This window comes from Strix aluco, chromosome 33, assembly GCF_031877795.1.
Source record: "Strix aluco isolate bStrAlu1 chromosome 33, bStrAlu1.hap1, whole genome shotgun sequence".
Classification (NCBI taxonomy): Eukaryota; Metazoa; Chordata; class Aves; order Strigiformes; family Strigidae; genus Strix; species Strix aluco.
The window spans coordinates 2,987,177-3,013,299 of record NC_133963.1 but is presented as its reverse complement, the minus strand read 5'-3'; the positions used below and the strand labels follow the sequence as shown (position 1 = coordinate 3,013,299).

General features: G+C 57.3%; 2 protein-coding genes across 2 annotated transcripts; one reads left to right on the top strand and one right to left on the bottom strand.

Annotated features, from left to right (window-relative positions):
* Positions 1-1,497: 1,497 nt before the first annotated feature.
* On the bottom strand, positions 1,498-5,949 carry SAE1 (SUMO1 activating enzyme subunit 1). Its single transcript, XM_074810073.1, is given in 7 exon segments — positions 1,498-1,785; positions 1,904-1,969; positions 1,971-2,051; positions 2,540-2,604; positions 2,607-2,712; positions 3,806-3,916; positions 5,601-5,949. Coding segments are annotated over 7 exon segments (822 nt in total). The 5' UTR covers positions 5,706-5,949.
* A 242-nt stretch (positions 5,950-6,191) lies between these two features.
* On the top strand, positions 6,192-24,123 carry ZC3H4 (zinc finger CCCH-type containing 4). Its single transcript, XM_074810002.1, is given in 25 exon segments — positions 6,192-6,500; positions 14,869-15,088; positions 15,656-15,766; positions 15,921-16,143; positions 17,764-17,936; positions 18,035-18,123; positions 18,197-18,281; positions 18,283-18,354; positions 18,677-18,784; positions 18,955-19,066; positions 19,342-19,451; positions 19,552-19,680; positions 19,682-19,911; positions 20,061-20,080; positions 20,083-20,226; positions 20,229-20,332; positions 20,334-20,421; positions 20,510-20,765; positions 21,292-21,328; positions 21,330-21,482; positions 21,484-21,883; positions 21,886-21,990; positions 22,031-22,147; positions 22,150-22,701; positions 22,704-24,123. Coding segments are annotated over 25 exon segments (3,855 nt in total). The 5' UTR covers positions 6,192-6,339; the 3' UTR covers positions 22,760-24,123.
* The last annotated feature ends 2,000 nt before the right edge of the window (positions 24,124-26,123 follow it).

Below are 26,123 nucleotides of genomic sequence, written 5' to 3'. Positions count from 1 at the left end.
TACACTGAGCTAAAAAGCTGAGCTTGAAACACTGAGCTAAAAAGCCGAGCTTAAAACACTGAGCTAAAAACTGAGCTTAAACACTGAGCTAAAAAACCGAGCTTAAAACACCGAGCTAAAAAAAGTTAAAACCAGCTAAAAAGCTGAGCTAAAAAGCTGAGCTTAAACAGAGCTAAAAAGCCGAGCTTAAAACCCGGAGCTAAAAAACTGAGCTTAAAACCCGGAGCTAAAAAAACTGAGCTTAAAACCCGGAGCTAAAAAACCGAGCTTAAAACCCGGAGCTAAAAAACCGAGCTAAAAAACCGAGCTTAAAACTTGGAGCTAAAAACCGAGCTTAAAACAGCTAAAAACAGAGCTAAAAAACAAGCTAAAAACCCGATCTTAAACACTGAACTAAGAACCAAGCTTAAGCACCGAGCTTAAAAAACCGAGCTTAAAACACTGAGCTTAAACACTGAGCTAAAAACCGAGCTTAAACGCTGAGCTAAAAACCCAAGTTAAAACCAGCTAAAAGCTGAGCTAAAAACCTGATCTTAAAGAGCTTAAAACTTTGGAGAAACGTTCTGGGAACCGCCGGCGGGAGCCTGAAGCCCCACGGGGGGGGGGACGGACGGGGTGGGGGGGGGGACGGGGGGGCGGGTGCAGAGCTCGGCACGCCGGGATCTGCAAGAATTTGCCATCTCTGAGCCCGGACTAGCCCCCCCCCGCCCCCCCCCCCCCCCCCCCCGAAGGGCAGGAGGGCGACAGCTGGTCCCGAAGGCATCCGGGGAATATTCCCAGATTTTCCGAGGGTGGGGAGGGCTGGGGGGGGGGACACATTCCCCTCATAGCCACATCAAGGCGGGGGGGGGGGGGGGGGGATTTCCACACCCCCACCCCCCCCCCCCCCCACATTTCCAGCTGGGAGAAGCAAGACAATGCCCAGGCCGGAGGCATTTAAATCTGAAAAGGTTTTGCTTTGGAGCAGGTTTTGTGTGGGTGTGTCCCCCCCCCCAGGACAGAAAAACCCTCACGCCCCCCCCCCCCCAGGACATAAAAACCCCTCACACCCCCCCCCCAGGACATAAAAACCCCTCACGCCCCCCCCCCCAGGGACATAAAAACCCCTCACGCCCCCCCCAGGACATAAAAACCCCTCACGCCCCCCCCCCAGGACATAAAAACCCCTCACGCCCCCCCCAGGACATAAAAACCCCTCACACAGCCCCCCAGGACAGAAAAACCCCTCACACCCCCCCCCCAGGACAGAAAAACCCCTCACGCCCCCCCCAGGACAGAAAAACCCCTCACGCCCCCCCCAGGGACATAAAAACCCCCTCACGCCCCCCCCAGGACATAAAAACCCCTCACGCCCCCCCCCAGGACATAAAAACCCCTCACACAGCCCCCCAGGACAGAAAAACCCCTCACGTCCCCCCCAGGACAGAAAAACCCCTCACGCCCCCCCCAGGACATAAAACCCCCCTCATGCCCCCCCCCCCAGGACATAAAAACCCCTCACGCCCCCCCCAGGGACATAAGGCAAGGGGGGGGGGAATCCTTAAAAAAAAAAAAAAAGCCACAACCGGGCGAGTGCGGCCAAAACTTCACCCAAAAACCGCGGGAGAACCCCGTGGGCTCTGTGCCGGGGCGCTTTTGGGTCTCGGAGGGGGGTTTTTGGGTTTTTTCTGGCCCCCCCCCACTCACCTTTTTCACCATGGTGGTCTCCGAGGAGTCGAGTTTGGCTTTTTTAGCGTCCGGCCCATCCTCCAACGCCCGGGCTGACTTTGGCGATTTTGATTTTCTCTAGAGGCCAAAAAAAAAAACCCCAAAACCAAGTTTTCTTTGCGAAAACAACGTTTTCTGACTTAAAAAATCCCCCCGAGGGGGCGAAATCACCGCTGCCCTTCTCCCCCTCCCCGACTCACTCCACGAACTCGTGCTCCCCCAGGTCAGCGAACATGTAGCCGTGGTAGCCGAAAACGTCCCCCGGTGAAAAACTTGACGCTGTTTTTGTGGCAAATCTGGTCGATTTTCACCATCACGTCCCGCGAGCAGCACGTCAGGCAGACCTGCGGGCGGAAATTTGACCGTTTAACCCCTTTTTTTTTTAATTTTTTCGCTCTCATGACGGGGTGGGGAACCTGCCCTGCGCTCCTGGGAAGGCTCCAGAGGGATTTGGGGGTAATTATCAATTTTTCCCCTCACGTTCCCGCGGGTCGCTCCGGGGAGAATTAAGTTTATGGGACGCGGTGTTGCGTTTCGGGGTGATTTCAGTGCAAATTGGGGCAGGACGAAGCTAAAACGGGTATTTTTAAACCGTGGGGTCCGTAATTATCAATTTTTCCCTCACGTCCCTGCGGGTCGCTCCGGGGAGAATTAAGTTTATGGACGTGGCGTCGCGTTTCGGGGTGATTTCAGTGCGAATTGGGGCGGGACGAAGCTAAAAACGGGTATTTTTAAACCGCGGGGTCCGTCTATCGCGGCTGCTAACGCCGTCAGGATAAATAATTAGCGAGGAGACTTAGTAATGAGTGAAGCCCCTCCCCGCCGCACGGACCGCGTCGAACTGGGTGAAGAACTCCTCGGGTTTGCTCTCCACGCTCTCGGCGTCGGCTTTGACGTCACCATGGGGTTGAGGTTCTGCGCCCGCTCCAGCGACGCTTCGGCTCTGTTGCGGCCCAGGGAACCCCCCGGGATGAGGAACTGAGCTCGCGTGTCCTCTTGGGAAACCTGAAATGGAATGGGGGGGGGGTAAAAAAAAATACAAATAGATAAATCTCCGGTTATTTTGTGCTGTTCTTCAATCCCCTCGGAGCTCGCTGCTGAGCTCGCAGCTCCCTCTTGCGCCCGAGGAGACGCGCGCGAAAAGGCTCCGGATTGGGAATTGACCCCCCCTACCCCCCGCTGAGGCCGTTCAGGGGTCTCTGGGTCCACGAGACTCGTGGCAGGAGCTTCGAGCCCCGCAGCTGCTTCACAAACACCCAGATAAACGTGGAAGGGCAGGGGAGGGCGGGGGGCAGCCCCCCCGGCTCGAGGGCGGGCGGAGGAAGCCTGCGAACAGCTGGAAACGCGAACTCTACGTGTCCTGAAAAGGACTAATTCCACCCAAGCGGAGTGTTTATCCTCAAGAGCCGCGAGCGAGGTCCTTGGGCGCCACAATCTCCTATACACCCCCGTAAGCCCCCCCCTCACATTGCAAGCCCCTCCAAGGACCCCTTCTTTTTAGAGGGCCCCCTCCAGACCCCTCTAGGGCCCCCCACAAGTTTCTCCAAGGCCCCCCTTCACCCTACAGGCCCCCCCACAAACTCCTACAGGGTCCCTCACAGGCTGCAGGGCCCCCAGAAGCCCCCCCCCCAGCCCCTCTAGGGCCCCCCACAAGCTTCTCCAAGGCCCCCCTCTGCCCTACAGGCCCCCCCACAAACTCCTACAGGGTCCCTCACAGGCTGCAGGGTCCCCAGAAGCCCCCCCCCCAGCCCCTCTAGGGCCCCCCACAAGCTTCTCCAAGGCCCCCCCTCTGCCCTACAGGCCCCCCCCCACAAGCTCCTACAGGGTCCCTCACAGGCTGCAGGGTCCCCAGAAGCCCCCCCCCCAGCCCCTCTAGGGCCCCCCACAAGCTTCTCCAAGGCCCCCCTCTGCCCTACAGGCCCCCCCACAAACTCCTACAGGGTCCCTCTAGGGCCCCCTTCAAGCTTCTCCAAGGCCCCCCTCCGCCCTACAGGCCCCCCCACAAGCTCCTACAGGGGTCCCTCACAGGCTCTAGGGCCCCTACGTGCCGTAGCGGGAGGTTTGGGAGCTCTGCTGAGCGAAGCTGCCAGCTCCTCACCTGCTGATGGTCCAGCATGGTCAAGCCTTTGACTCCCGCCAAGATGAGATTCTTCGCCACCTCGGCGCCGAGACCCTTCATCCCCACCAGCAGCACCCGGAAGCTCGTAACCTGCAGCAGAAATTTGGAAGAGGCAATAAAACCAAAGTCTTGCCTCTTGGTTCCTAAGAACCCCCCGAAAAAGGGCTGAGGGCTGCACCGGGATGTGGATAAATGATAATGAACAGGAAATTAATACATTTTTGTGGGTATTTATTCCGCACAAAACCACGAGTGCAAGTTTTAAATCTTCCTATCACAATCAACGTGTTTTCCTCGCCTTTTACCATTTAGTTATCCCCCCCCCTCCCCACTTTGGAACTCTGTTATTGATTAGTCCGTATCGGTTTTCCAACACAATCCAGTTTACTCAGCACCGAGCGATAATCCGGGCTGTTAAACAGAGCGACTTCTGCTTTTTTGCCCTATTTTCACACTCGTTTTATCTGTGCCCAGCTCATCTTCACATCTCGGGTGGTTCCACCTTCTCCCAAACCAACCCCGTCGCTGCTTCCCGGGGAAACACCTCAGAGAGGGAAAAAACGAGCCAAAATCTGGCCAGGCTACAGAAAGGATCATAAAAAAATAACTTGAAAGCTGGAAAAAAAAAAGCCCTTCTAGAGAAAACGGGGGCTGCGCAAGAGGGTTTCTAGCGGGGAAAGACCTAGGAAGGGGCGGGTGGGGCGGATGCTTTGCGGTTCCAGCTGGGAATGAACCAGCAGCCCTTCATCTTTTTTATTTTTTTTCCCCCCATCTTCAACTCCAGGAAGCACAAATTTCACCCGAATGGGCGCTACAGTGAGTTGGGCTAAGCCCGAGTTTTGCAGGAGGTCGGGCAGTGACCCCACAGACCCCCACCAGCCCCTATAGACCTTATATGCTTACACACCCCCGCCAACCCCTCTCGGAAGCTCCTGAGGACCCCCTGCCAGTGCTCCAGTGGCCACAGAAGCCCCTACATGGCCCTCCCACACGCTGTAGGGTCCCTATAGGACCCCACAACCTCCTAGAGGGCCCCCACAAGCCCCTCCAAGGTCGCCCTTATATTGCAGGGTCTCTCCAGCCTCCCCTACAAGCTTCTATAGGGACCCCTCACATTACAGGGCCCCCCCCCAAGCTCCCTTCACATTACAGGTCCCTGCCACGAGCTCCTATACACCCCCGTAAGCCCCTCCAAGCCCCCCCTCACATTGCAGGGCCCCCCACAAGCCCCTCCAAGGACCCTTCTTTTAGAGGGCCCCTCCAGACCCCTCTATGGCCCCCCACAAGCTCCTCCAAGGCCTCACTCATATTGCAGGGCCCTTCCAGGCCCCCCACAAGCTCCTACAGGGTCCCTCACAGGCTGCAGGGTCCCCAGAAGCCTCCCCCCGGCCCCTCTAGGGCCCCCTTCAAGCTTCTCCAAGGCCCCCTTCTACAGGCCCCCCCACAAGCTCCTACAGGGTCCCTCACAGAGTCTAGGGTCCCTACATGCTCCTCCAAGCCCCACCTCACATTGCAGGGCCCCTCCAGAGCCTCCCACAAGCCCCTCCTCACATTGCAGGGCCCTCCGCAAGCCCCTCCAAGGCTCTCCTCACATTGCAGGGCCCCTCCAGAGCCCCCCAGAAACCCCTCCATGGCTCTCCTCACATTGCAGGGCCCCTCCAAGGCCCTTCAGCCCCCCCCAAACTCCCACAGGGTCCCTCACAGGCCGCAGGGCCCCCAGAAGCGCCCCCGACCCCACCAGGGCCCTCCCCAGGGGGGGGTCTCCTGGCCCCACTGACCGCTTCTGGGCCTCGAGCCCCCACAGCCGGATCTGCCGGTCATACTGCGCCGCCTCCTCCTCGCTGATGCCGCCGAGGCCTCCCTCCTCCTTCTCCACCATCCCGCCGCCGCCTCACGGCCGGGGCAGCGCCCCCTGGGGGGCCCGCGCGAAACGCCGCGCGGCACCCGGGACCGCTCCACGTCCACCGGTGGCGGGGGGGGGGGGGTGTAAATGGGATGGTCCCCCCCCACCTCAGAACGGCCCCGCGACCCACGGGAGAAACACCTCGAGCGGCTTCTCCCGCCGGTTCATCCCCGCACGAGGGCGGGCGGCGGCGCCGCGCCGCTTGGGGACCTCCGCGGGGCGCGCTCGGCCGCTTGGCTCCCCCCCGCAGCTCCGCTCAGATGGACTCGCCCTCCCCGCGCCGCTTCGGCACTTTCCGGGCGTTCCCGCTACCTCCCGATCGTCTTCGGCAACTTCCGGCGCCTTTCGCCGAGGAAGGGAGGGGGGGGGGCCCGCGACGCGCTCGGGTCTTTCCGCCAGCGCTCGGGTGTTTCCGCCAGCGCTCGGCTCTTCCCGGCCGCCGTGCGGGGCGCTGCCTCGGCGCGGCTGCGTGCCGGCGGGCGCCATTTTGTGTGCCTGCCCGTGGAGCGCGGGGCGGGCGGGCGGATAAGCCGGGCCGGGCCGTGCCGAGCCGACCCCCGCGCTGTACAGTGACTGTGCCCCCCTGTTCGCCCCCCCGCCCCCCTTGCCCATGGCCGTGGAGAGCCCGAGTGTCCCCCCCGCCGCCGCCGCTTCCCCCCCCAGCCCGCACTCCACCCCCCCTTCTCCGTCCTGCCACCACCACGACAGCGGCAGCTGCAGCCTCCCCCGGCCGCCGCCGCCGCTCCAACACCACCACGGCCCGGACGAAAGGTCCAGTAACCGCCTCTCCCGAGAGCCTCTCTGTCTGTCTGTGTCTGTCTGTCCGGCTCGCCGGACCAGGTTTGGGGGGGGGGTGGGAGACGCGGGGCGACCGGTGGGGACGGGGAGGGCCGGGGGGGGGGGGGGGGGGGGTCGGGGAGGAGCGGAGGGGCGGGGGGGGGGGGGCCGGGGGGCCAAGGCCTGAGGTGAGCGGGGAGCCAGGGCGCAGGCCTGAGGCGGGGCGGGGGGGGGGGGGTAGGCCCGGCTTTGGGGAGGGGGGGCAGCGGGGCCCGGAGGGGGGCTTGCGAGGAGGAGGAGGAGGAGGAAGCGGGGCCAGAGGCAGGGACAGCGGGGGATATTTTGGGGGGGGGGGGGTGGTGTCGATGGGTGTAGAGCAGGAGGCCGAGGGAGGAGGAGGAGGAGGGGGCCGCGGCCTGCGCAGAGCCGGGCCCTGAGGGCAGCGCAGGGCCTGGGGTGCCATGGGGGGGGTGTTGGGGGGGTTTATGAGAGGAGCGAGGGTCTGGAGGAGGCCAGGGAGAGGGGTGGGGGGGCTCCTAGTTGCCTTTTTTTTTTTAAGGGTGGGGGGGGGTCCTTAATGAGGTCTTTAATGACGTTATTTCTCCTGGGCAGCGCTGGGCCTCATTAACGTCCCCTTTGTCTTCCTGCTGCTTCTTAAAAATATTCCTTGGCTCAAGCGGGGAGCGTAGCAGGGGCAGGAAGGTACCGAGGGTTGGGGGGACGGGGAGGCGGGGGGCGTGTGGGGTGCAGTAGCCTCCATCACCCCCCACACCCGATAGGGAAAGGCTCACCTCTCAGGTATCCAAAAATTTAAAAAAAAATATATATATATATCCCCCAGGACCCCCCTTTTCCCTCTGAGATGTATGTAAAGCACCTTCTCCCCCCTCCCCGACATAACTTCGGCCGTTTCCTTGATGAGCGCTTTTTTTTTCTTAGTTGAAAGTATGCAGGGCAGAAAGTATCGGCAAAAATAAACAGCTTAAGCGTGTACGTCTGGAAAAAAAGATTAAAAAAAAAAAAAAAAGAGCGAGGTTTGCTGCCTTCCCCCTCCCCTGGAGGGCAGGTGTGCAGTGCAGAGAGCCGCTTTTACGCATTAGCGTGCCTTTGTCTCGGAGGAGGTTTGTTTGCCATGTGGTGCAGGGTTGGGTTGGTAAGTAAGCGCTTTTATTGAATAATTAAATTATACCTTTTCCTGGCCTTTCCGCCCCCCCCCCCCCACCCTCTCCCACCACCGGGTAAGTCCCGAGATCGTCTGCAGGGTCCGTTTGGTGTAAGCAGTGAGTTGCTACTGTCCCCGTGTACAAACCAAGCAGAATCCTCCCCCTTTGTAATGGCCGGTAGAGTTGTGCACCCCGCCGATGTGAATGTTTAAAAGACAAAAAAAAAAGTCACAAAAGCACACAATTTACTCCCAAAGATGTCTGTTGTGACGTTCCCAGGTGAGATGCCTCGGTAAAACTCGTACTCCTTGATGCCATCTAGACGTAGGATGCGGATCCATTGCTTTGTCTGCAAACTCCATCCTCATTCCATTACGTTGAGTGTAAACCGGCTGCCCCTGGGTGCGGGTTTGCCCGTAAAGCAGAAAAAAAAAAAAAAAAAAAGTTAAAAAAAAGTTTTATTAAGCAAAGTGTGTCAAAAAAAAAGGTGGCAAAGAAAGCACCGTTTCCCAAATGTCATCACACATTTCCCCCCCCCCCCATCCCCATGTACATGTCGGATAAGTAGAGAAATCGAAGCACAGTGCAAGCACCCAAGTTTGTAACAAACCTCCTCGATTCTCCTCCTCCCTTCTTTTCCTTTGTCCGTCAGGTGCGTTAACGAAAAAGCTCAAGTTTGTTGCTCACGCTCCTTCACACGGTTCAAGGTCGAAGTAAGAACACCACGCACAGGGTTGGGTATTTCTCCCCCTCCCCGCCCCCGTTAATTGAATTTCTTGGGTTCGTTTTTCCTGCAGACCCAAAACACAACACTTTGGCCACTTTTTGTCCAGGTGGGGAGAAAAAAAAAAAAAACAACAAAAAAAAACCCCCCGATGTTTCCTCTAAGCACACCGATACAGTTGTGTGAAATTGTGGGGGTTTGGTTCCCCCTTTATTCCTAAAAAAAAAAAAGAAAAAGGTGTCTACATCTGCTTAAACTCTAAAATAATCCGAGCGCTTGTTAGAGCTTTTCCTCGTAGGTCTAATTCCAGAAAGGGATTTTCACATCCAACATCTTTTATGCCTTTTGGATGCTGGTTTGAAATGTTCAGTGTGGGACCCTTACGGTCGCTGGACCTTCCGTGGCTCCGCTTTTGCCACCAAATCGTAAAGCTGGGATTTTTTTTTTATTGTTTTTTTTTTTTTTCCCCCCCTTTGATCCAAAATCCACCATCAGAGCTTGGAAATGTTACCGGGCTGGCTGAAATTTTTTTAGCTCAGAGCGGGACCTCCCAGCGTCGATTTTTTTCCCCCCAATATCTTAAATTAGTAACTGGGTTCTGTTCCTAAACGTCCGTCCGTGTGAAGCTTTATACTTGATCCCGGGAAAATCCCCGCTGGGTTTTGGTTGTCCGCTGCTCACGGCGTAAGCGGGTTTTTTTTTTTTTTTATCCGTATCAAGAAAGGACAGATGTGGTAGAAATGAGAGAAAACAGGCTGCTGGAAAACGTGAGGTTTGTTTTCTCCCTTCCGAGGAACCAGGAATTGACTGTCAGGAGTTTGCAGGGACAGGACTTGTGGACTAGTTCTGTAAAAGCGAGTGGGGTATTTTTATTTTTTTTTTTTTCCCAGGGTTAAATAGGAGCGTTCGAGTCAAAACTTCTTGTGTGGGCTTCTCCTTGGGCCTTGCTTCCCCTGACCCATTTTTAATCAGGTTTAACCTCTCCCAATTTACTCGAGATTCCCTTTTTGATGGTGCAAACGCTCGGGGCGGGCGTTTCAGCACCGGTACCGCTGGAAACGGGAGCAACTTCTGATCGCGCCCGCCAGGAATTATTTTTTTTTTTCACAGGGACAGGTTTTTTGTTGGTTTTTTTTTTTTTTTTTTCCAAAGGGCGTAATTGTTCGGCTCCTTGGGTCGAGCGAGGCTTTGTTACACCGGCTTAAAGGAAGGGCTGAAGCAAATCCCAGACCCCGCCGTCCTTTTTTTTTTTTTTCTTTTTTTTTTTTTTTTTTCCCCAGGGCCTGGGCCGTGTGTCCCCGTCGCAGCGGTGGCAGAGCTGAGCGTTAGGATTTCGCTGAAGGGTCTGGAGAGAGGAGGAGCGGGAAGGAGCTCAGAATTAGCACCTGAGTCGAGCACGTTCCCCGGGAAATCTTGAGTGTAGCGCTTGAAAGTTATGAACGGCGCTTAAAAACGGCGATTTTAGGGATGTCAGAGGCGGGTTTGCCCTGATGACAGCCAGGAATGGGCTGGAGGGATCTTTCTCCAAACCTCATAAATTGCTACAACATCCATGTTACCGTAACGAAAGAAAAAACCACCCCAAAACCCAACTATATAGAAAATAGCGGATAAATTTTAGTGACTTCTGCCCCAGTCCGCGCAGTTTGAACGAGGCGCCGTGGCCCGCTGCCTTCAAAGCGCTGCTGCTTTTCTCTCTTGATTGATGTATTTCCCCCGGTTTCCACTTGGAATAAAATGGCAGGCGGCCGCGCCAGCGGGCCGGGGCTGAGCTTAGTTCCGTCGGGATTATTCTGGAATAATCAGTGTTTTGGTGAAAGAATAGAAATCTGGCTGAACGCTTCTCTGCGGCGCGGGCAGGTGCGGTGCTGGGTTTCCCCCGAGCGACTAAACTTCTGCCGAAGCGTTAAACCTGGGATTAAGAACCTTTAGCTGGACGTCACGGTCACTCCGTAAAGCCCGGCCTTGTGTTTTTTCACTAGGAAAAAAAAAAAAAATGCAGAGAATGAGCAAAAGCTACGCGTCCGTCCTAAAAAGAGCTGAATTCCGCTGCGAGAGCGCGATACCCCCTGTTGTACCCGCGGAGGGGCCTGGCTTTAAACCCCGCTCTGAGGGTTGTGGGGAGCCGCTTTCAGCCCGCTCCCCCTCGAGCTCAGCCGCTTGATTTAGGGCAAATTCTCAGTTTTTACTTAGTTTGACCAAGCTGACCGTTTGAATTTGCTGTCTGGGGGTTTCCACTCTCCAAGACGTCGGGTTGTTCAAACCCGACTTAAAACTCGGTTTAGCCCGGCGTGAGGCGGGAAGGGGGTGTTTGTAATCCTGAAGTCTTGAGCGTTTTGCTTAAAATCACGTAAAATTCGAAGCGAGATTAAATCGCGCGGATTCGCGGTCCGGTGGCTTCCAGAGCGTTTGCGCTTTGTGAAAGGCTTTTTGCTGCATCGCTCGGAAAAAAGAATTAAAAAGCATTTTCACACACACACGCACACACACACACGCTGCCCCCCCCCGCCCCGCCGCCGCTCCTCGTGTGCTTTGCATTCCTCAGAGTTAAGCCCAGCTCTACCTTCGGACACAAACCCCCTCCCAGCACGGCGGGCGATTTCACGCTCAGCTGCTCCTCTTGTGCCCCGTCAAAGGGTTCCTCCAGCAGGTCGCCTGCTAAACCGGGGCTTTTTGAGAGGGGTTTTGTCTAGAAGTTCCCCCGGGTGTGTCGCACCTACGTGTAGAGAGCAGGTGAGAGCGCACAAAGCTCGCTCTTTTTTTTTTTTTTTTTTTAAAAACCACCAGTAACAAACACTTGGGGTTTTTTTTTTCCGAGAATGGGAGCCAAGAGGCTTCTTGTCGACGGGGTTTCTTTTGGGTGGAAGGAGCAAGGAGCAGCATGTGTTTTTGTTAGGGTTGGGGGTGTCAGTGATGTCTTAAATAGGGTTGGGGGGGTCAGTGGTGTCTTAAATAGGGTTGGGGGGTGTCAGTGGTGTCTTAAATAGGGTTGGGGGTGTCAGTGGTGTCTTAAATAGGGTTGGGGGTGTCAGTGGTGTCTTAAATAGGGTTGGGGGGGTCAGTGGTGTCTTAAATAGGGTTGGGGGGTGTCAGTGATGTCTTAAATAGGGTTGGGGGGGTCAGTGGTGTCTTAAATAGGGTTGGGGGGTGTCAGTGGTGTCTTAAATAGGGTTGGGGGGTGTCAGTGGTGTCTTAAATAGGGTTGGGGGTGTCAGTGGTGTCTTAAATAGGGTTGGGGGGGTCAGTGGTGTCTTAAATAGGGTTGGGGGGTGTCAGTGATGTCTTAAATAGGGTTGGGGGGTGTCAGTGGTGTCTTAAATAGGGTTGGGGGGGTCAGTGGTGTCTTAAATAGGGTTGGGGGGTGTCAGTGGTGTCTTAAATAGGGTTGGGGGGGTCAATAATATTAAATAGGGTTGGGGGTGTCGATAATATTCCCGATGCTTTGGGGGGGTCAGTGTTGGCCGTAACGCCGGTAAATCCCGCCCGGGCCCCTTTTCCCGCCCGTTTCCCGACTGCCCAACCCCTCGGCCGCACGCCGCCGCATTATTTATTCGCAGATAATATTTTAATTCTCGCGCTGCTCTTTGACAGAACAGCACCCCCCCTCACCCCCCCACCCCTAAATTTCCCCCCCCAACCCTCCTTTCCCCCCTCGCCGAGCGCTCACGCTGTCGCTCTGGCCGGACAACGATGGGAAAGGAGCTTCTGTTTTTTTTCCAGGCGTCGCCGCCGCCTCCCGTCCTCGCCGCGGCTCTGAGCTCCCCACACGGCGCGCGGCGGCCGCCGTGGGTCCTGCGCGAGGATGGGCGCTGCGCCCCGGCCCCTAGAGCTCAGGCGGGGGCCGCAGCCGTAGGAAAGCCCGAGATGAGCGTGGATTCGGGGAAGAATTTTCCCCCAATCGGTGTTTTCGGCGATACCAATAGTTCCTTAACAGCCATGGCTCCTTCACCGCGTCCCCGCAGCGACTCTCCACGGTGAGCCGTCCCCCGAAAACGCACATCATAGCTTGGATTAATTTTCATTTTACACCCCCCCCCAGCCCCCAGCAGCGTTCGGTCGCTCCCGGCCGTCGCCGTAGTTCAAATTTCAACGTTCCGTTGCGGTTTCAAACCGTTACGGGGCTTCGCTGACGCCCGGGCGTTCGCAGAGCACGACGTGAACCCCGCGGGCTCTCTGCGAGTCGCTGTCTCGTTTTCAGCCCCGAACTTACCCAAATCTGGCAGAACTGGAGTTAAAAAAACAACTAGCACCTGCCTTGAGATGTAGTTTGGGGCCTGAATGTCCCTAGAAACGCGATTTCCCAGTGGGTGAAATAATTAATATTCATCTGCTGAGCAGCTCAGTGATCGTTTTGACGCCTCGGTGCTTTTCAAAAAAGGGTTTTTTTTTTTCCAAAAAACCCCCTTTGCAGCTACGCTTTGTCCTCGGGAGCCTTTTTGCTCCTCGGATTTAATAAGGCGCCTGTCGACGGGGACGCGGCCCCGAGGAGGGGGCGGGGGGGGGGGGGTGTCGTCTCCTCTCACCCTCGCCACGGGACCGGCACAACTCCCGGCGGGGTGAAAGCGCTGAGGGTAATTATCCCGCCTGAAAATTGCAATTAAGGTGTCAGCGACACGTTTTGTTCCCCTGGGGAGAGCGGGGAGCGATGGCGATCCCCGGCCGGCGACGGTGCTGGGAGAGGGCGAGCGATGCCCGAGGGAAGAGCCGGTTTTTGTGAGGGGGGTTTAGTGGCGGCAGCAGAGCGTTTCCTCCGCGCGCCCGGGCCGAGCCGCATCGGGCTCACGAGTCCAAATCCGGACTCCCGGTGGCATTTCTAAGCCTGAAATCCATTTATTGACGAAGCGGCGCTGCTGGGGAAAGGCTCGAGGCTGGGGCGGTAGTTAAATATTTAAGTATTTAAATTCCGTAAAGCTCGCCGCGCGGCCGTCCTGCTGGGGTCTGCGCGCGGCCTGAGTCTCTCTTGCTCCGCGATCGCCGACCGCCGGCACCATCATCCCCCCCCCCACCAATCCTCGCCTTGCGCAGACCCCCAGGGACCCCGCCTCAGCCTAAAGGGCTCCACGAGCGATCCTTGAGCGAGCTCGGCTTTGGAGCTGGGCTCTTGCTAGAGTGGTGCGAGCGCAAACGCGAGAGGGGAGCTCTGCGTCGGAGTGACCCCCAACCAGAGGGGTCCGTGCCAAAGAGCCGCCTCCTACACGCTCCGAAGTTGGGCTTTGCGAGCCCCCGGGACGTATAGAAACGAGCCGGCGCTTCTGTTTTTAATTCGAGCTTAAGTGCAGAGGGAGGGGGAGACCCCACTCTTGTTCTAAATCACACGGCGGCCTGTTGGCAGAGAAGGGAGGCGCAAGGGACGTGCCGTGTCACCCGCTTAATCCGTTACGAGGTCGTAAAACGTCTCTTGTAACCCCTGCCTGAGTAATTTTTAATTGGATTTAATTGAGCGGGGCTTGGGGAATCCTCTGAGGAAGTTTGGGCTTGGCTTTACCACCTCTGCTAAGCGCAGCTGTGGGCGAACGGGGGCACGAGAAAGTGGAAATAACGGGGCGCGCCTCTTCAGGTTTGGCAAACCAGCGTGGTAGTGACTTATTCTTGTCTTCTGGAGGATTGTGTGTTTTATCAAAACACCAATTTCCGTCGTTGGAGTGGCCCAAACCTTTATTAAAGCCCCAATTTCCATCCTCGGAGTGGCCCAAATCTTCATTAAAGCCCCAATTTCCATCCTCGGAGTGGCCCAAACCTTCATTAAAGCCCCAATTTCCATCCTTGGGTTGGCCCAAAACTTCATTAAAGCCCCAATTTCCATCCTTGGGGTGGCCCCAATCTTCATTAAAGCCCCAATTTCCATCCTCGGAGTGGCCCAAACCTTCATTAAAGCCCCAATTTCCATCCTTGGGTTGGCCCAAACCTTCATTAAAGCCCCAATTTCCATCCTCGGAGTGGCCCAAATCTTCATTAAAGCCCCAATTTCCATCCTCGGAGTGGCCCAAACCTTCATTAAAGCCCCAATTTCCATCCTTGAGTTGGCCCAAAACTTCATTAAAGCCCCAATTTCCATCCTTGGGGTGGCCCCAATCTTCATTAAAGCCCCAATTTCCATCCTCGAAGTGGCCCAAACTTTTATTAAAACCCCAATTTCCATCCTCGCAGTGGCCCCAATCTTCATTAAAGCCCCAATTTCCATCCTCGGAGTTTATTTGCAATAATTTGTTACGAAAGTCGAGCGCCGTAACGTCGTGGCTCCGGTTTGTCGGTCGCTTCTTCGCCGCGTTTAAGCCCGGCCTGAGCGAGAGCTCGAGCAGGTTTAGGGTGGCCGAGATGAACCGAATCGGTGTTTGCGGTCGGATTTTTTAACGAGGAATTTGCGAGCGCTTTGGGAGCCGAGCGCCCGGCCGGCGAGTGGAGCGTAAGTGGGTTTAATTCTTAATTTTTTTTTTTTTTGAATAAGGGGAATTAAAAGTGCCTGTCCGCTTTCCAGGGAGGATGGAGAACTGGAAGAAGGGGAGCTGGAGGACGACGGAGGGGAGGAGGCGCAGGATCCCTCCGAATCTCAAGAAAGAGGTCGGAAGGAGAAAGGGGAGAAGCACCACAGCGACTCGGATGACGAGAAAGCTCATCGGCGGATGAAGCGCAAGCGCCGGAAAGAGAGGGAGAAGGAGAAGAGGAGGTCCAAGAAGAAAAGGAAATCCAAACACAAGGTGAGCCGCGCGCTGCTCCTGCTCCCCGCGTCCGCTCTGCCGAGGGATTTCCTCGGGGAATTCCCCCCCCCGTGACGTTGTTAGGGGTAATTAGAGGCTCTTTCCCTAACGATAACGGCGCGGTGGGAGCGCTGCGGGGCGCCAAGGAAACGCTGCGGCTCTGCCTCGGCCGTCTGAGGCCGCGGAGCGGGGGAAAAAAAAAAAAATAACCCAAAAAATCAGGTTTTTCTTCAGGGAATTCCTCTGTGAGCGCCCTCACCTCCTGGGCAGTCGCGCACGGCTGGGTTGGCAAAATCGAGGCTGTTTGTGAGTGAAGTTCCGGGGATTTGTGGGGCGCGGAAGGTGTTTGTCCTCGTTAGGGAGCGGTTAAATGACCCGCTGCCGGGCCGTAGCGCCGGGAATACTGAAAATAGGTAAAAAAAACCTACACGTTTTTCTCACATTGAGAGCACGTAAAGGGCGAATACTGAAGGTTTGGAGCAAAATCTGAGTTGCCGAAAATCAAAAAAAAAGGGCTAAAGGGAGACTCGGTGGTGGGTACCACGGCCCCGCGTGTTCTCCTTGCAGCGCCACGCGTCCTCCAGCGATGACTTCTCCGACTACAGCGAGGACTCGGACTTCAGTCCCGGGGAGAAGGGGCACAGGAAATACCGGGAGTACAGCCCCCCCTACTCCTCCGTAAGTCCCGCCCGCGCCTCCGCAGCCGCCCGGTTCGTCACCCGGCTGTTAGTCGGGTTACTGAAATGATTTCTTAAAAAAAAAATAATGAAGGGATGATAGGAGTCTGGGCGCGTGCCCTCCCGCCGTCACTAACTCTCTGCCTTTCCCAAAGTCCCACCAGCAGTATCCGTCCTCCCACAGCGCTCCCCTGCAGAAGAAGGGCTACTCGAAAATGGAGAGCAAAGCGTACGGCCTGTACGAGGACTACGAGAACGAGGAGTACGGCCAGTACGAGGGGGAGGAGGATGAAGAGATCGGCAAGGAGGACTACGACGACTTTGCGAAGGAGCTGAACCAGTACCGGAGGGCGAAGGAGGGCTCGCACCGCGGCCGAGGTACGGCGGAGCGCTCGGAACTGGGCGTTGTTCTCGTGTTTGGAGCACGGAAAGGGCTGAAAATAGGTAAAATAAAACTACACGTTTTTCTCGTGTTTGGAGCACGGAAAGGGCTGAAAATAGGTAAAATAAAACTACACGTTTTTCTCGCGTTGAAAGCACGGAAAGGGCTGAAAATAGGTAAAATAAAACTACACGTTTTTCTCGTGTTTGGAGCACGGAAAGGGCTGAAAATAGGTAAAATAAAACTACACGTTTTTCTCGTGTTTGGAGCACGGAAAGGGCTGAAAATAGGTAAAATAAAACTACACGTTTTTCTCGCGTTGAAAGCACGGAAAGGGCTGAAAATAGGTAAAATAAAACTACACGTTTTTCTCGTGTTTGGAGCACGGAAAGGGCTGAAAATAGGTAAAATAAAACTACACGTTTTTCTCGTGTTTGGAGCACGGAAAGGGCTGAAAATAGGTAAAATAAAACTACACGTTTTTCTCGCGTTGAAAGCACGGAAAGGGCTGAAAATAGGTAAAATAAAACTAAATGTTTTTCTCGTGTTGAGAGCAGGGAAAGGGCTGAAAATAGGTAAAATAAAACTACACATTTTTCTCATGTTGAGAGCACAGAAAGGGTTGAAAATAGGTAAAATAAAACTACACGTTTTTCTTGCGTTGAGAGCACGGAAAGGGCTGAAAATAGGTAAAATCAAACTACACGTTTTTCTCACGTTGAAAGCATGGAAAGGGCTGAAAATAGGTAAAATAAAACTAAATGTTTTTCTCGTGTTGAGAGCACGGAAAGGGTTGAAAATAGGTAAAATAAAACTACACGTTTTTCTGGTGTTGAGAGCACGGAAAGGGCTGAAAATAGGTAAAATAAAACTACACGTTTTTCTGGTGTTGAGAGCACGGAAAGGGTTGAAAATAGGTAAAATAAAACTAAATGTTTTTCTCATGTTGAGAGCACGGAAAGAGCTGAAAATAGGTAAAATAAAACTAAACATTTTTCTCGCTGGCGTAGATTGCGTTGAGAGCACGGAAAGGGCTGAAAATAGATAAAATAAAACTACACGTTTTTCTCATGTTGAGAGCACATAAAGGGCTGAAAATAGGTAAAATAAAACTAAACATTTTTCTCGTGTTGAGAGCACGGAAAGGGTTGAAAATAGGTAAAATAAAACTACACGTTTTTCTCGCTGGTGTAGATCGCGTTGAAAGCACAGAAAGGGCTGAAAATAGGTAAAATAAAACTAAACATTTTTCTCGCGTTGAGAGCACGGAAAGGGTTAAAAATAGGTAAAATCAAACCTTTCTTGGTTTGGCAGGTGACGGCCATCGCTCACCTCAGGGTGGCACCGTCACCGCTCGGCCACACCCGGGCAGGCGCTGACGTGGTCGCGCGCCGTCGGGTTTTACTCAAAAACGTCCCAATTCAGCTTCTTAAAACCCCTTCGGGCGCATTTAACGCCTTTTGCGTGTTGGGCGTAAACGGATTCGCTTGGGAACACGTTTCCAAGGCGCCGCTGACCCCCCGCTGAAGGGTGTCGTGTCCCCCCCCCCGTGATTTTTTATCGCGCCGGGGGGGTGAAAGCGGCACCGGGCCGACCCCCTCCCTCCGTCCCCTCAGGTGGCCGCGGGCGAGGCCGAGGGTACCGCGGGCGAGGCGGCCGAGGGGGAATGAGAGGAGGCCGAGGCATGGGCCGGGGCAACCGCGGGCGAGGCCGGGGCGACCACCCCGAGGAAGAGGAGGAGCTGTACGACGAGGAGATGGAAGTAAGTTGCCCTCGGGGCGGCGCGGAGGTGAGAGGTTCCCCCCTTTTGTTTCGGAGGGGGGGAGCGGGGGCCGCACGTCTCCCCCCACCTCGTCACCCGCGGCTCTCGTTGGCAGTACTGCTGAGAACGAGGAGCCCCTCGGCGACGACGACTACGACGACTACTCCAAGGAGCTCAACCAGTACCGCCGGAGCAAGGAGAACCGCGGGCGGGGGTGAGTGGGGCGAGGGCGCGCGCCGGGGCGGCCCCGCCGGCTCGCGCTTCTCGCGGGAGCGGAGGAATCAGAGCCGTGTTTCAGGGCTGAATCGAGGACGCGGGCGCGGCCCCCGAGACGAGGGAAATAAAGGGATGGGCAGAGGACGAGGCAGAGGCGGGCAACAGGAGCGGGATGGGGAAAGGCGGCGGCATGAACGACGACGACGATTACTACGACGAGGACATGGGGGTGAGTAGCTCTTTGGTTTCGGGGGCGCTCGCTGCGGGCGCCCCTTTTCCCCCTGTAAAATCCACTCGAGCTTTGAAGAAACCAGAAAAAAAAAGAACAAACCCACACACGGATCTTCCCCAGGATCCACAAAAGTTGTCCCGTCTTTGATGGGGTTGGATGTTTCGGGTTCTGGTCCTTGCCCTCGCCTTCGCCTCCTTTTTCATCCCCAAACCTCAGCGGTTTTTCCCCTCTCAGAAGAATTTTAAATTCCTCTCGCGTGACCCGTGGCTTTGTCCAATTCTCGGGCCGCTCAACACCGTGTGCTCCCTCTAGGACGGAGGATGGCGGCGGAAATTACCGGCGGAACGACCACGACAAACCCCACCAGCAGTCGGATAAGAAAGGGAAAGTGATCTGCAAATACTTTGTGGAGGGCAGATGCACCTGGGTGAGCGAATCCTCCCGGATTTCTCTTCAGGCCGAAGCGTCACGTCGGGGTTTTTAACCCGTCCCGGGCGGGATCGGGGCTGACGAAGCGCGTTTGGGGGTAGGAGGATGTGTCCGTGTGTCCGTCCCGCGGACCCCTCCTGAACCCGCCGCCGTGTCGGTTCCGCGCAGGGCGACCACTGCAATTTCAGTCACGACATCGAACTGCCAAAGAAACGGGAACTCTGCAAGTTCTACATCACCGGCTACTGCGCCAGGGCCGAGAACTGCCCCTACATGCACGATATCCTTCGGGGGGGGGGGGTCGACTGTTTCGTTAAGCCCGGCCTTAACCCTCGTTAACCCGTTCCTGGGTAACGCGCCCTCGGGGACGTTCCTCCCGGGGCCTTCCCTGTTGAAGAGTCGGGCTCTGGGGGGGCTGCGCCTCCAGGAAAACAGGGCGGGGAGGAAAGCGGGGCCCTTCCCGCGACGGGGGTTTAATATCCGACGCGTCGACAAGCCGATATTCCAAAATTCTCCGCCCCCCGCTGGGGTTTATTTTCCTTAATAAATGCTAACGGGACTTCCCCTGCAAGCTCTTCCACACCACGGGCAACTGCATCAACGGGGACGACTGCATGTTTTCCCACGATCCCCTCACGGAGGAGACGCGGGAGCTCCTGGATAAGGTACGGGGGGGGGTGTTAACACGGGTTCACCCTCTGATTTTCCTCCCGTGGGAGGTGGAAAGGCGGGGGGGGGGCCGTTCTTACTCCTTTATCGTCACAGATGCTGGCGGACGACGCCGAAGCGGGCGCAGAGGATGAGAAAGAAGTGGAGGAGCTGAAGAAACAGGGCATCAACCCTCTCCCCAAACCCCCCCCCGGCGTGGGCTTGCTTCCCACCCCCCCCCGCCCTCCCGGGGCCGCCAGCTCCCACCTCTCCCAACGGCAGACTGATGCCCGGGGGTCCTCCTCCCCCTCCGCCGCCGCCGCTGCCGCCCCCGGGGCCGCAGATGCCGCCGCCGATGCACGAGCCTCTGTCGCCGCAGCAGCTGCAGCAGCAGCAGGACATGTACAAGAAAATCCCTTCGCTCTTCGAGATCGTGGTACGGCCCACGGGGCAGCTGGCCGAGAAACTGGGCGTCAGGTGGGTCTCTGGGACGAGGAGCTCTGCCCCGTTTCGCCCCGTTTTGGGGCCCGGCGCGGGCGCTGCTGCTCGGCGAGCCCCGAGCCCATCCCTCCAGAAGCAAAGAGAACGGGTGAACACTCGTTTTTTTTTCTTTTTTCTTTTCTCAGGCACCCAGGTCCGCCTCCCCCAGGTTCCCCGGGCCAGGAGGGCCCCCAGGACCGATGCCTGGCCCCATGCACCCCGACATGCACCCCGACATGCACCCCGACATGCACCCGGACATGCACCCCGACATGCACCCCGACATGCACCCCGATATGCACCCGGACATGCACCCGACATGCCGATGGGTCCGGGAATGAATCCCGGCCCCCCCATGGGTCCGGGGCCCCCCATGATGCCCTACGGACCCGACGACTCCCCCCACTCCGGCATGATGGCCGCCCGTCCCGCCGGCGCAAGGTTTTTACGATAATTTCTACCAGCAGCAAGAAGGTTTGGAGATGGATCACGGCATGATGGGAGACCCCAGGTACGTCCCCCCCCGGCACCCGGCCAAAAATCGGGTGGTTTTTTTCGAGCTTTTTCCTTGAACGCGGGGTTGATCTTTCCTTGGCAGAAGACTACGGCGGGTACGAGGACATGGAAGGGCCTCCCGGGGAGCACATGTTCCCCGATCCGGCCCTGGATCACGACGCCCTGTGCGAGGGGGGCCCCTCCGGCTTGGCGAAACCTCCGGGCAGCATCCCTGATTTCATGCCGTCGGCGCAGAGAGCGCTTTACCTGCGTATCCAGCAGAAGCAGCAGGAGGAAGAGGAGAGAGCCCGCAGATTAGCCGAGAGCAGCAAGCAGGAACGCGAGAACGAGGAAGGCAAGCGGCGGGGAAAAAAAAAAAAAACCACCAAGTTTCCGTTCAAATCCGTGGAGGGGGGATAAGTGGGAGCTGCTTCGGCTTCGAGCCCCGCGGAGGTGTCACCTGTGGGGAAAAAAAGGGGGGGGACATCGGAGAAATGGGGGATTGGGGAGGGGTCTTTTAGGGAGTGAGGGGCTCTGGACGCCTCAGAGAGCGTCGCTGGGGCGGGTCTGGTGAGGAAATGGGAGCTGGGGGTAAATTGGGGAGGAAGAGGAGGAGGAAGAGGAGGAGAGGGGGGCGGGTCTGGTGAGGAAATGGGAGCTGGGGGTAAATCGGGGAGGAAGAGGAGGAGAGGGGGGGCTTGTGGCTCGCCAGCGGTTTGGGGGGTGTGGAAGGGAGCGGGGAGGCTGCGGGTGTCACACGTGGTCCCCCCGTTCCGTCTGGTCGGGAATTGGACCCGGAGGGGAGCGAGGGGGACGCGTTTCGGGGTCCCCCCCCTCGTCGTCGCCTCTCACCGGCTTCTTCCTCTCCCCTCCCTCCCAGGCGACACCGGGGAACTGGTATTCCAGCGACGAAGACGACGGGGGGCAGCAGCGTCACCTCCATCCTGAAAACCCTGCGGCAGCAAAGCTCCGGCCGAGCTCACCCCCAGCCCCCCCACGCCGAGCTCGGCCCCCCCTCGGGCGTCAGCGACCCTCGCCTGCAGAAGCCCCCGGCAGGGGGGGGGCGGCGGCGGCGGCCGTCCCGCCGACCCGCGGCTCCGCGACCCCCGGCTTTCCCGCGGCGCCGACCTCTCCCTCCCGCCTCTGCCGGGGGATTCGGGCCCCACCGACCCCCGCCTGGCGCGACACATTCCCTCCTCCGCCCCCAAACCGGAGGCTCCTCATTCCCAGAAACCCCCCCTGCTCCCCGACGAGGAGGAAGGCGAGAGGGTTTTACGGGATAAACCCGTCAACATCCCCTTGGATGCTCTCCCGCCTCATTCCCTGCGGGACCCTCGCTCCCAGCTCCAGCAGTTCAGCCACATCAAAAAAGACGTCGTCCTGCACAAACCCAACTTCGCCCGCATGATCCTCTGGAGCCCCGAGGACCTGATCCCGCTGCCCGTCCCCAAGCAGGAGTTTGTCCCGTCCCCGCCGCCCTCCAGGCCATGCCCACCCTCGATCCGCGGCTCAACAGACCCCAAACGGGCCTTTCCGACCCCAGGCAGCGCGGGGCAGCGGCGGCGGACGCCTCCTCCTCCTCCTCCTCCTCGTCTTCCTCCTCCTCGGCCTCCTCGGGCGCCGGCCTCCCCCGATTTCGAGCTCTTATCGAGGATTTTAAAGACTGTGAACGCGGCCGGCGGCCCCTCGCCCGGCGACAAACCCAGCGATCCTCGCGTGCGCAAAGCCCCCGCCGACCCCGCTTGCAAAAATCCGCGGAAACGGGGGTTTCTCGAATCGCTAAAAGCCCCGAAACGGCGGCGGGGGGGGGCGAGGCCGCCCCGGCCATCGCTCCCTACGACCCGCGGCTGCTGACGGCCGGCGGGCTCAGCAAGGGCAGCGGCCAGAGCAGCGTCCTCAGCGCCATCAGCCTCTACGACCCCAGGACTCCCAGTTCGGGCAAAACCTCCGAATCTCCGAACGAAGGAAATTCCGCTTCGAAATCATCCGATTCCGGTAAAACCCCGGTAAAACCAGGAACCTCTTTTTCGTCCGACGATCGGCTTTGGATCAACCCGAAACGGGAGAAAGCGAGCGCCGAATCCGCCACGGACAGGTACAACAGTTACAACCGGCCTCGTCCCAAAGGCACCGCCGGGGGTCCCCCCGCCCCAGAAACCACCCCCCAGCCCGGCGTTCACAACCTCCCAGTCCCCCCAGTTTACGGAATGGTCAAACAAAGCGCCAAATCGGGCTCGGGGAGCCCCTTCGCGGGGAACAGCCCGGCGCGGGACGGCGAGCAGCAGGACGCCGCCTCCTCAAAGACGTCTTCAAGGGCTTCGACCCCACGGCTTCGCCTTTTTGCCAGTAATATTAAAAAAAAAACGCAAAAAAAAACCCACCCCAAAACCAACCCCCCGAGGCCGCTCCGCGCATCCGCTCGGGGCGGGAATTTCATTTCTTTTTGCTTTTTTTTTTAATCCCATTAGCGCTCGCTTTAGCCATTAGACCGTCTCTCTAAACCCCAAATTTTGCTGAAATAAAATTTTCCCCCCCCGCAGCCGCGTTTAAAAAAGAAGCGACTCCTCCCCCCGCGACAACAACCAGCGCTTTTATTATTTCGGCGCTTTTTTTCTTCCCCCCCGCCCCCCCCCCAACAAAAATGATCAAAATCAACCCGGGGGAGGAGAAAAAGGAAAAAACGCTTGAATCTCCCCGTTTCAAACCCTCCTCGGGAGGAAAAATGAACAGCGATTCTTCGCTTTTTTGGTGTAAAAAGCCGCACCGCTGGGTCGGGGGGGGTCGTTTTTACACCAGAATTCACTAAAAATCTTTGTATTATACTTTTTTCTTAAAATTCTGTGGCCGGAGTAACCACGAAAAAAAAAACCCCAAACCCCCCCCAAAACGCATGTTTTTGCTTTTGTAATTGAGGGGAGGGGGCGTTTCTGGTTTCTTTCTGATTTTTTTTTTTTTTTTTTTTTAATAAAAGTTCATATTTTAGGCCGTTTCTTGGCGATTTCACAAAATCCCCGAGAAAGCGTCGAAATATTTACAGCCTCCAAAATTCTGCAGTCTACCAAAAAAAAAAAAAAAGTTTGTATTATTGAGATTAAATTATTAATCGCAAATTATTTCGCTCGTATGTATTTTGCATCCAGAAAAGGGTTTTTTTACCCCAAAAAAAAAAAAGTCTGCGCTCGGACGCTCTCAGTGGCTTTTTTTTTGGGTGAAAATCGTCCTTTTCCCCGGCGCGGGACGGTCGTCGGAAAAGGGAGATAAAACCCAAATCCCCAACGATGCAACCAGAGGGAAAAAAAAAAAAAAAACCCACCGCCACATTTTTTTTGGGGGGGAAAAAACCCCATTTCCGAGCAAGCCGGTGCTGAGGGAACGGCCGCCCGCTGCGGAAAAACCCCCCAAAATCGTTCTTTTTCAGCGCTAAAACCGCCCGTTTTTGATCGCTCAAATTCCCGACGGGTTTTTCTCAACCCCGTCGCCCCCCACGGAATATTTTTTCCCTCGGCGGTTCGAGCGCCCCCGGGGGTTGCTTTGAGGAAAAAAACCTGAACTTTTTGTAAAATGATTTATTGTTATTTTATTTTATAGGAATTTAAAAAAAAAAAAAAATAACAAAAACCAGCTGTCGAAGCCGGTCGGGGGGGGGGTTTTTTTTTCCCACCTGCCGGAGCGTTTCGAAGAAGAGCGATTGTAATAAATGTGTAAATAATTGTTTTGGAGTTGAGGTCGTTGATGAAAATACCTGGGTTTTGCACCAAAATTTGTATCCGGGGTTGGGCTTTGCTTTTGCCCGTTTCTTGCCTTTTTTGAGTGTTTCTCCCAAGTTTGTCGAGGAGCCGACGGTTGAGCCTCGGCACCGCGGGGGTTTAGGGGTGCAGGTGGGGGGTTTTGGGGTGCGTCAGGGGGGGTTTGGGGTGCGCCTGGGGGGGGTTGGGGTGCGTCTGGGGAGTTAGGGGTGCAGGTGGGGGGTTTGGGGTGTGTCTGGGGGTTTTGGGGTGCGTCTGGGGGGGTTTGGGGTGTGTCTGGGGGGGTTTGGGGTGTGTCTGGGGGGTTTGGGGTGCATCGGGGGGGTTTGGGTGTGTCTGGGGGGTTTGAGGTGTGTGGGGGGGTTTGGGGTGCGTCGGGGGCATTGGGGTGCATCGGGGGGGTTTTGGGGTGTGTCTGGGGGGTTTGGGGTGTGTCAGGGGGGGTTGGGGGTGCGTCTGGGAGGTTTTGGGGTGTGTCTGGGGTGTTTAGGGGTGCATCGGGGGGGTTTGGGGTGTGTCTGGGGGGTTTGAGGGTGCAGGTGGGGGGTTTTGGGGTGCGTCGGGGGGTTTGGGGTGCATCTGAGTGGTTTGGGGTGTGTCTGGGGGGGTTGGGGTGCATCTGGGGGGTTTTGGGGTGCAGATGGGAGTCTTGGGGGGTGAGTGTGGGGTTTTGGGGTGCAGGTGGGGATTTGGGGGTGCAGATGGGGGGGGGTGGGTTCCCGGGGCTGCATTTGGGGGCGCACCTGCATATCTTGGGGTTCCCAGGGGTGCCTGTGGCGTTTCCGGGGTCCCCCCCGCAGTGGGGTGCAGGTTGGGGGGGGGGGGTTGTAGGGTATCGTACCCCCCCCCCAAGCCCCCCCCCATCCCTCAGGGCGCCCCAAAACCCTCCCGAGGAGACGGGGGTGCAGGCTGGGGGGGGGGAGGGGACGGGTGTTGGCGGGAGGGGTTGTGGGGGGGGTGTCGAGGTGTGTGGGGGGGGTATTTTTGGGGTGCCCTGTCTGGGCAGGGAAGGGGGGGGGCAGCACCCCAACATGCCCCCCCCCCACCCAGGGCAGGATGCTGCGGGGTGCACAGTCCCTCCTCCATGGGCTCCCCCCCCAGGGCATCTTTTGGGGTACAAGTGCCCCCCCAAACCCCCCCATACCCCCAGCCCCCCCCCTCTCCCAGTACTCCCAGTTCCCCCCCCCCAATTTTGTCCACAGAATAAGTGATTTGGGGGGGGGCAGGATCCCTGCAGGGCCCCCCCCCTGGGGACAGAGCGGGGGGGGGGGGGGGGGAGGCACTTCCTGGCCAGATGTTCCCAACATCTGGATCCTGACTGGGGGGGGGGGGGGCTGAGAACGGGCCAGCTCATCACCGCACTGACACAAGGGGGGGGGTCCCCCACATTGGGGGGGGGTGTCGTGTGTGTGTCCCCCCCCCCGCCATACCCCTGTGTCCCCCCCCCGGGGCGGAGCGATCTTGGCTCATGCCTAAATATGGAGGGAGGTGGCGATGCTGGGGGGGGGGGCGGGGGCTGTTTTTTTAAGGAGGGGGGGCCTCAATTTATTTTTTTTTTGGGGGGGGGGGGTCCCACCACGCGCCACCCCCACTCATGCGGCGCAGCGAGGTTTTATTGCTGGGGGGGGGGGCGGGGGGGGGGGGGGGGGGAGTGTGTCAAAGGATTTACACGGTGGGTGGGTTTAAAATACTGTGATGGGGGGGGGGCACCCCTTTATGGGTGCTGGGAGTGGGTGACCCCCCCCCTCGCGGTCATGAGTGGGGTGGGGGGGGGGGTCAAGGAGGGGGGGGGGTGGGGGGTCCTCCGGGCTGGGTCGCTGTAGGACTTGTTGCTTCGGCAGCCCCTTGAGTTGGACGAGGAGCTCCCGTATGAAATCCTGCTTGGGGGGGGGGATATTAAAAAAAAAAAAAAAGGAGGGGCGCTAATTAAGTAATTAGGGTAATTAGGGACCCCCCCCCAAAAAAATA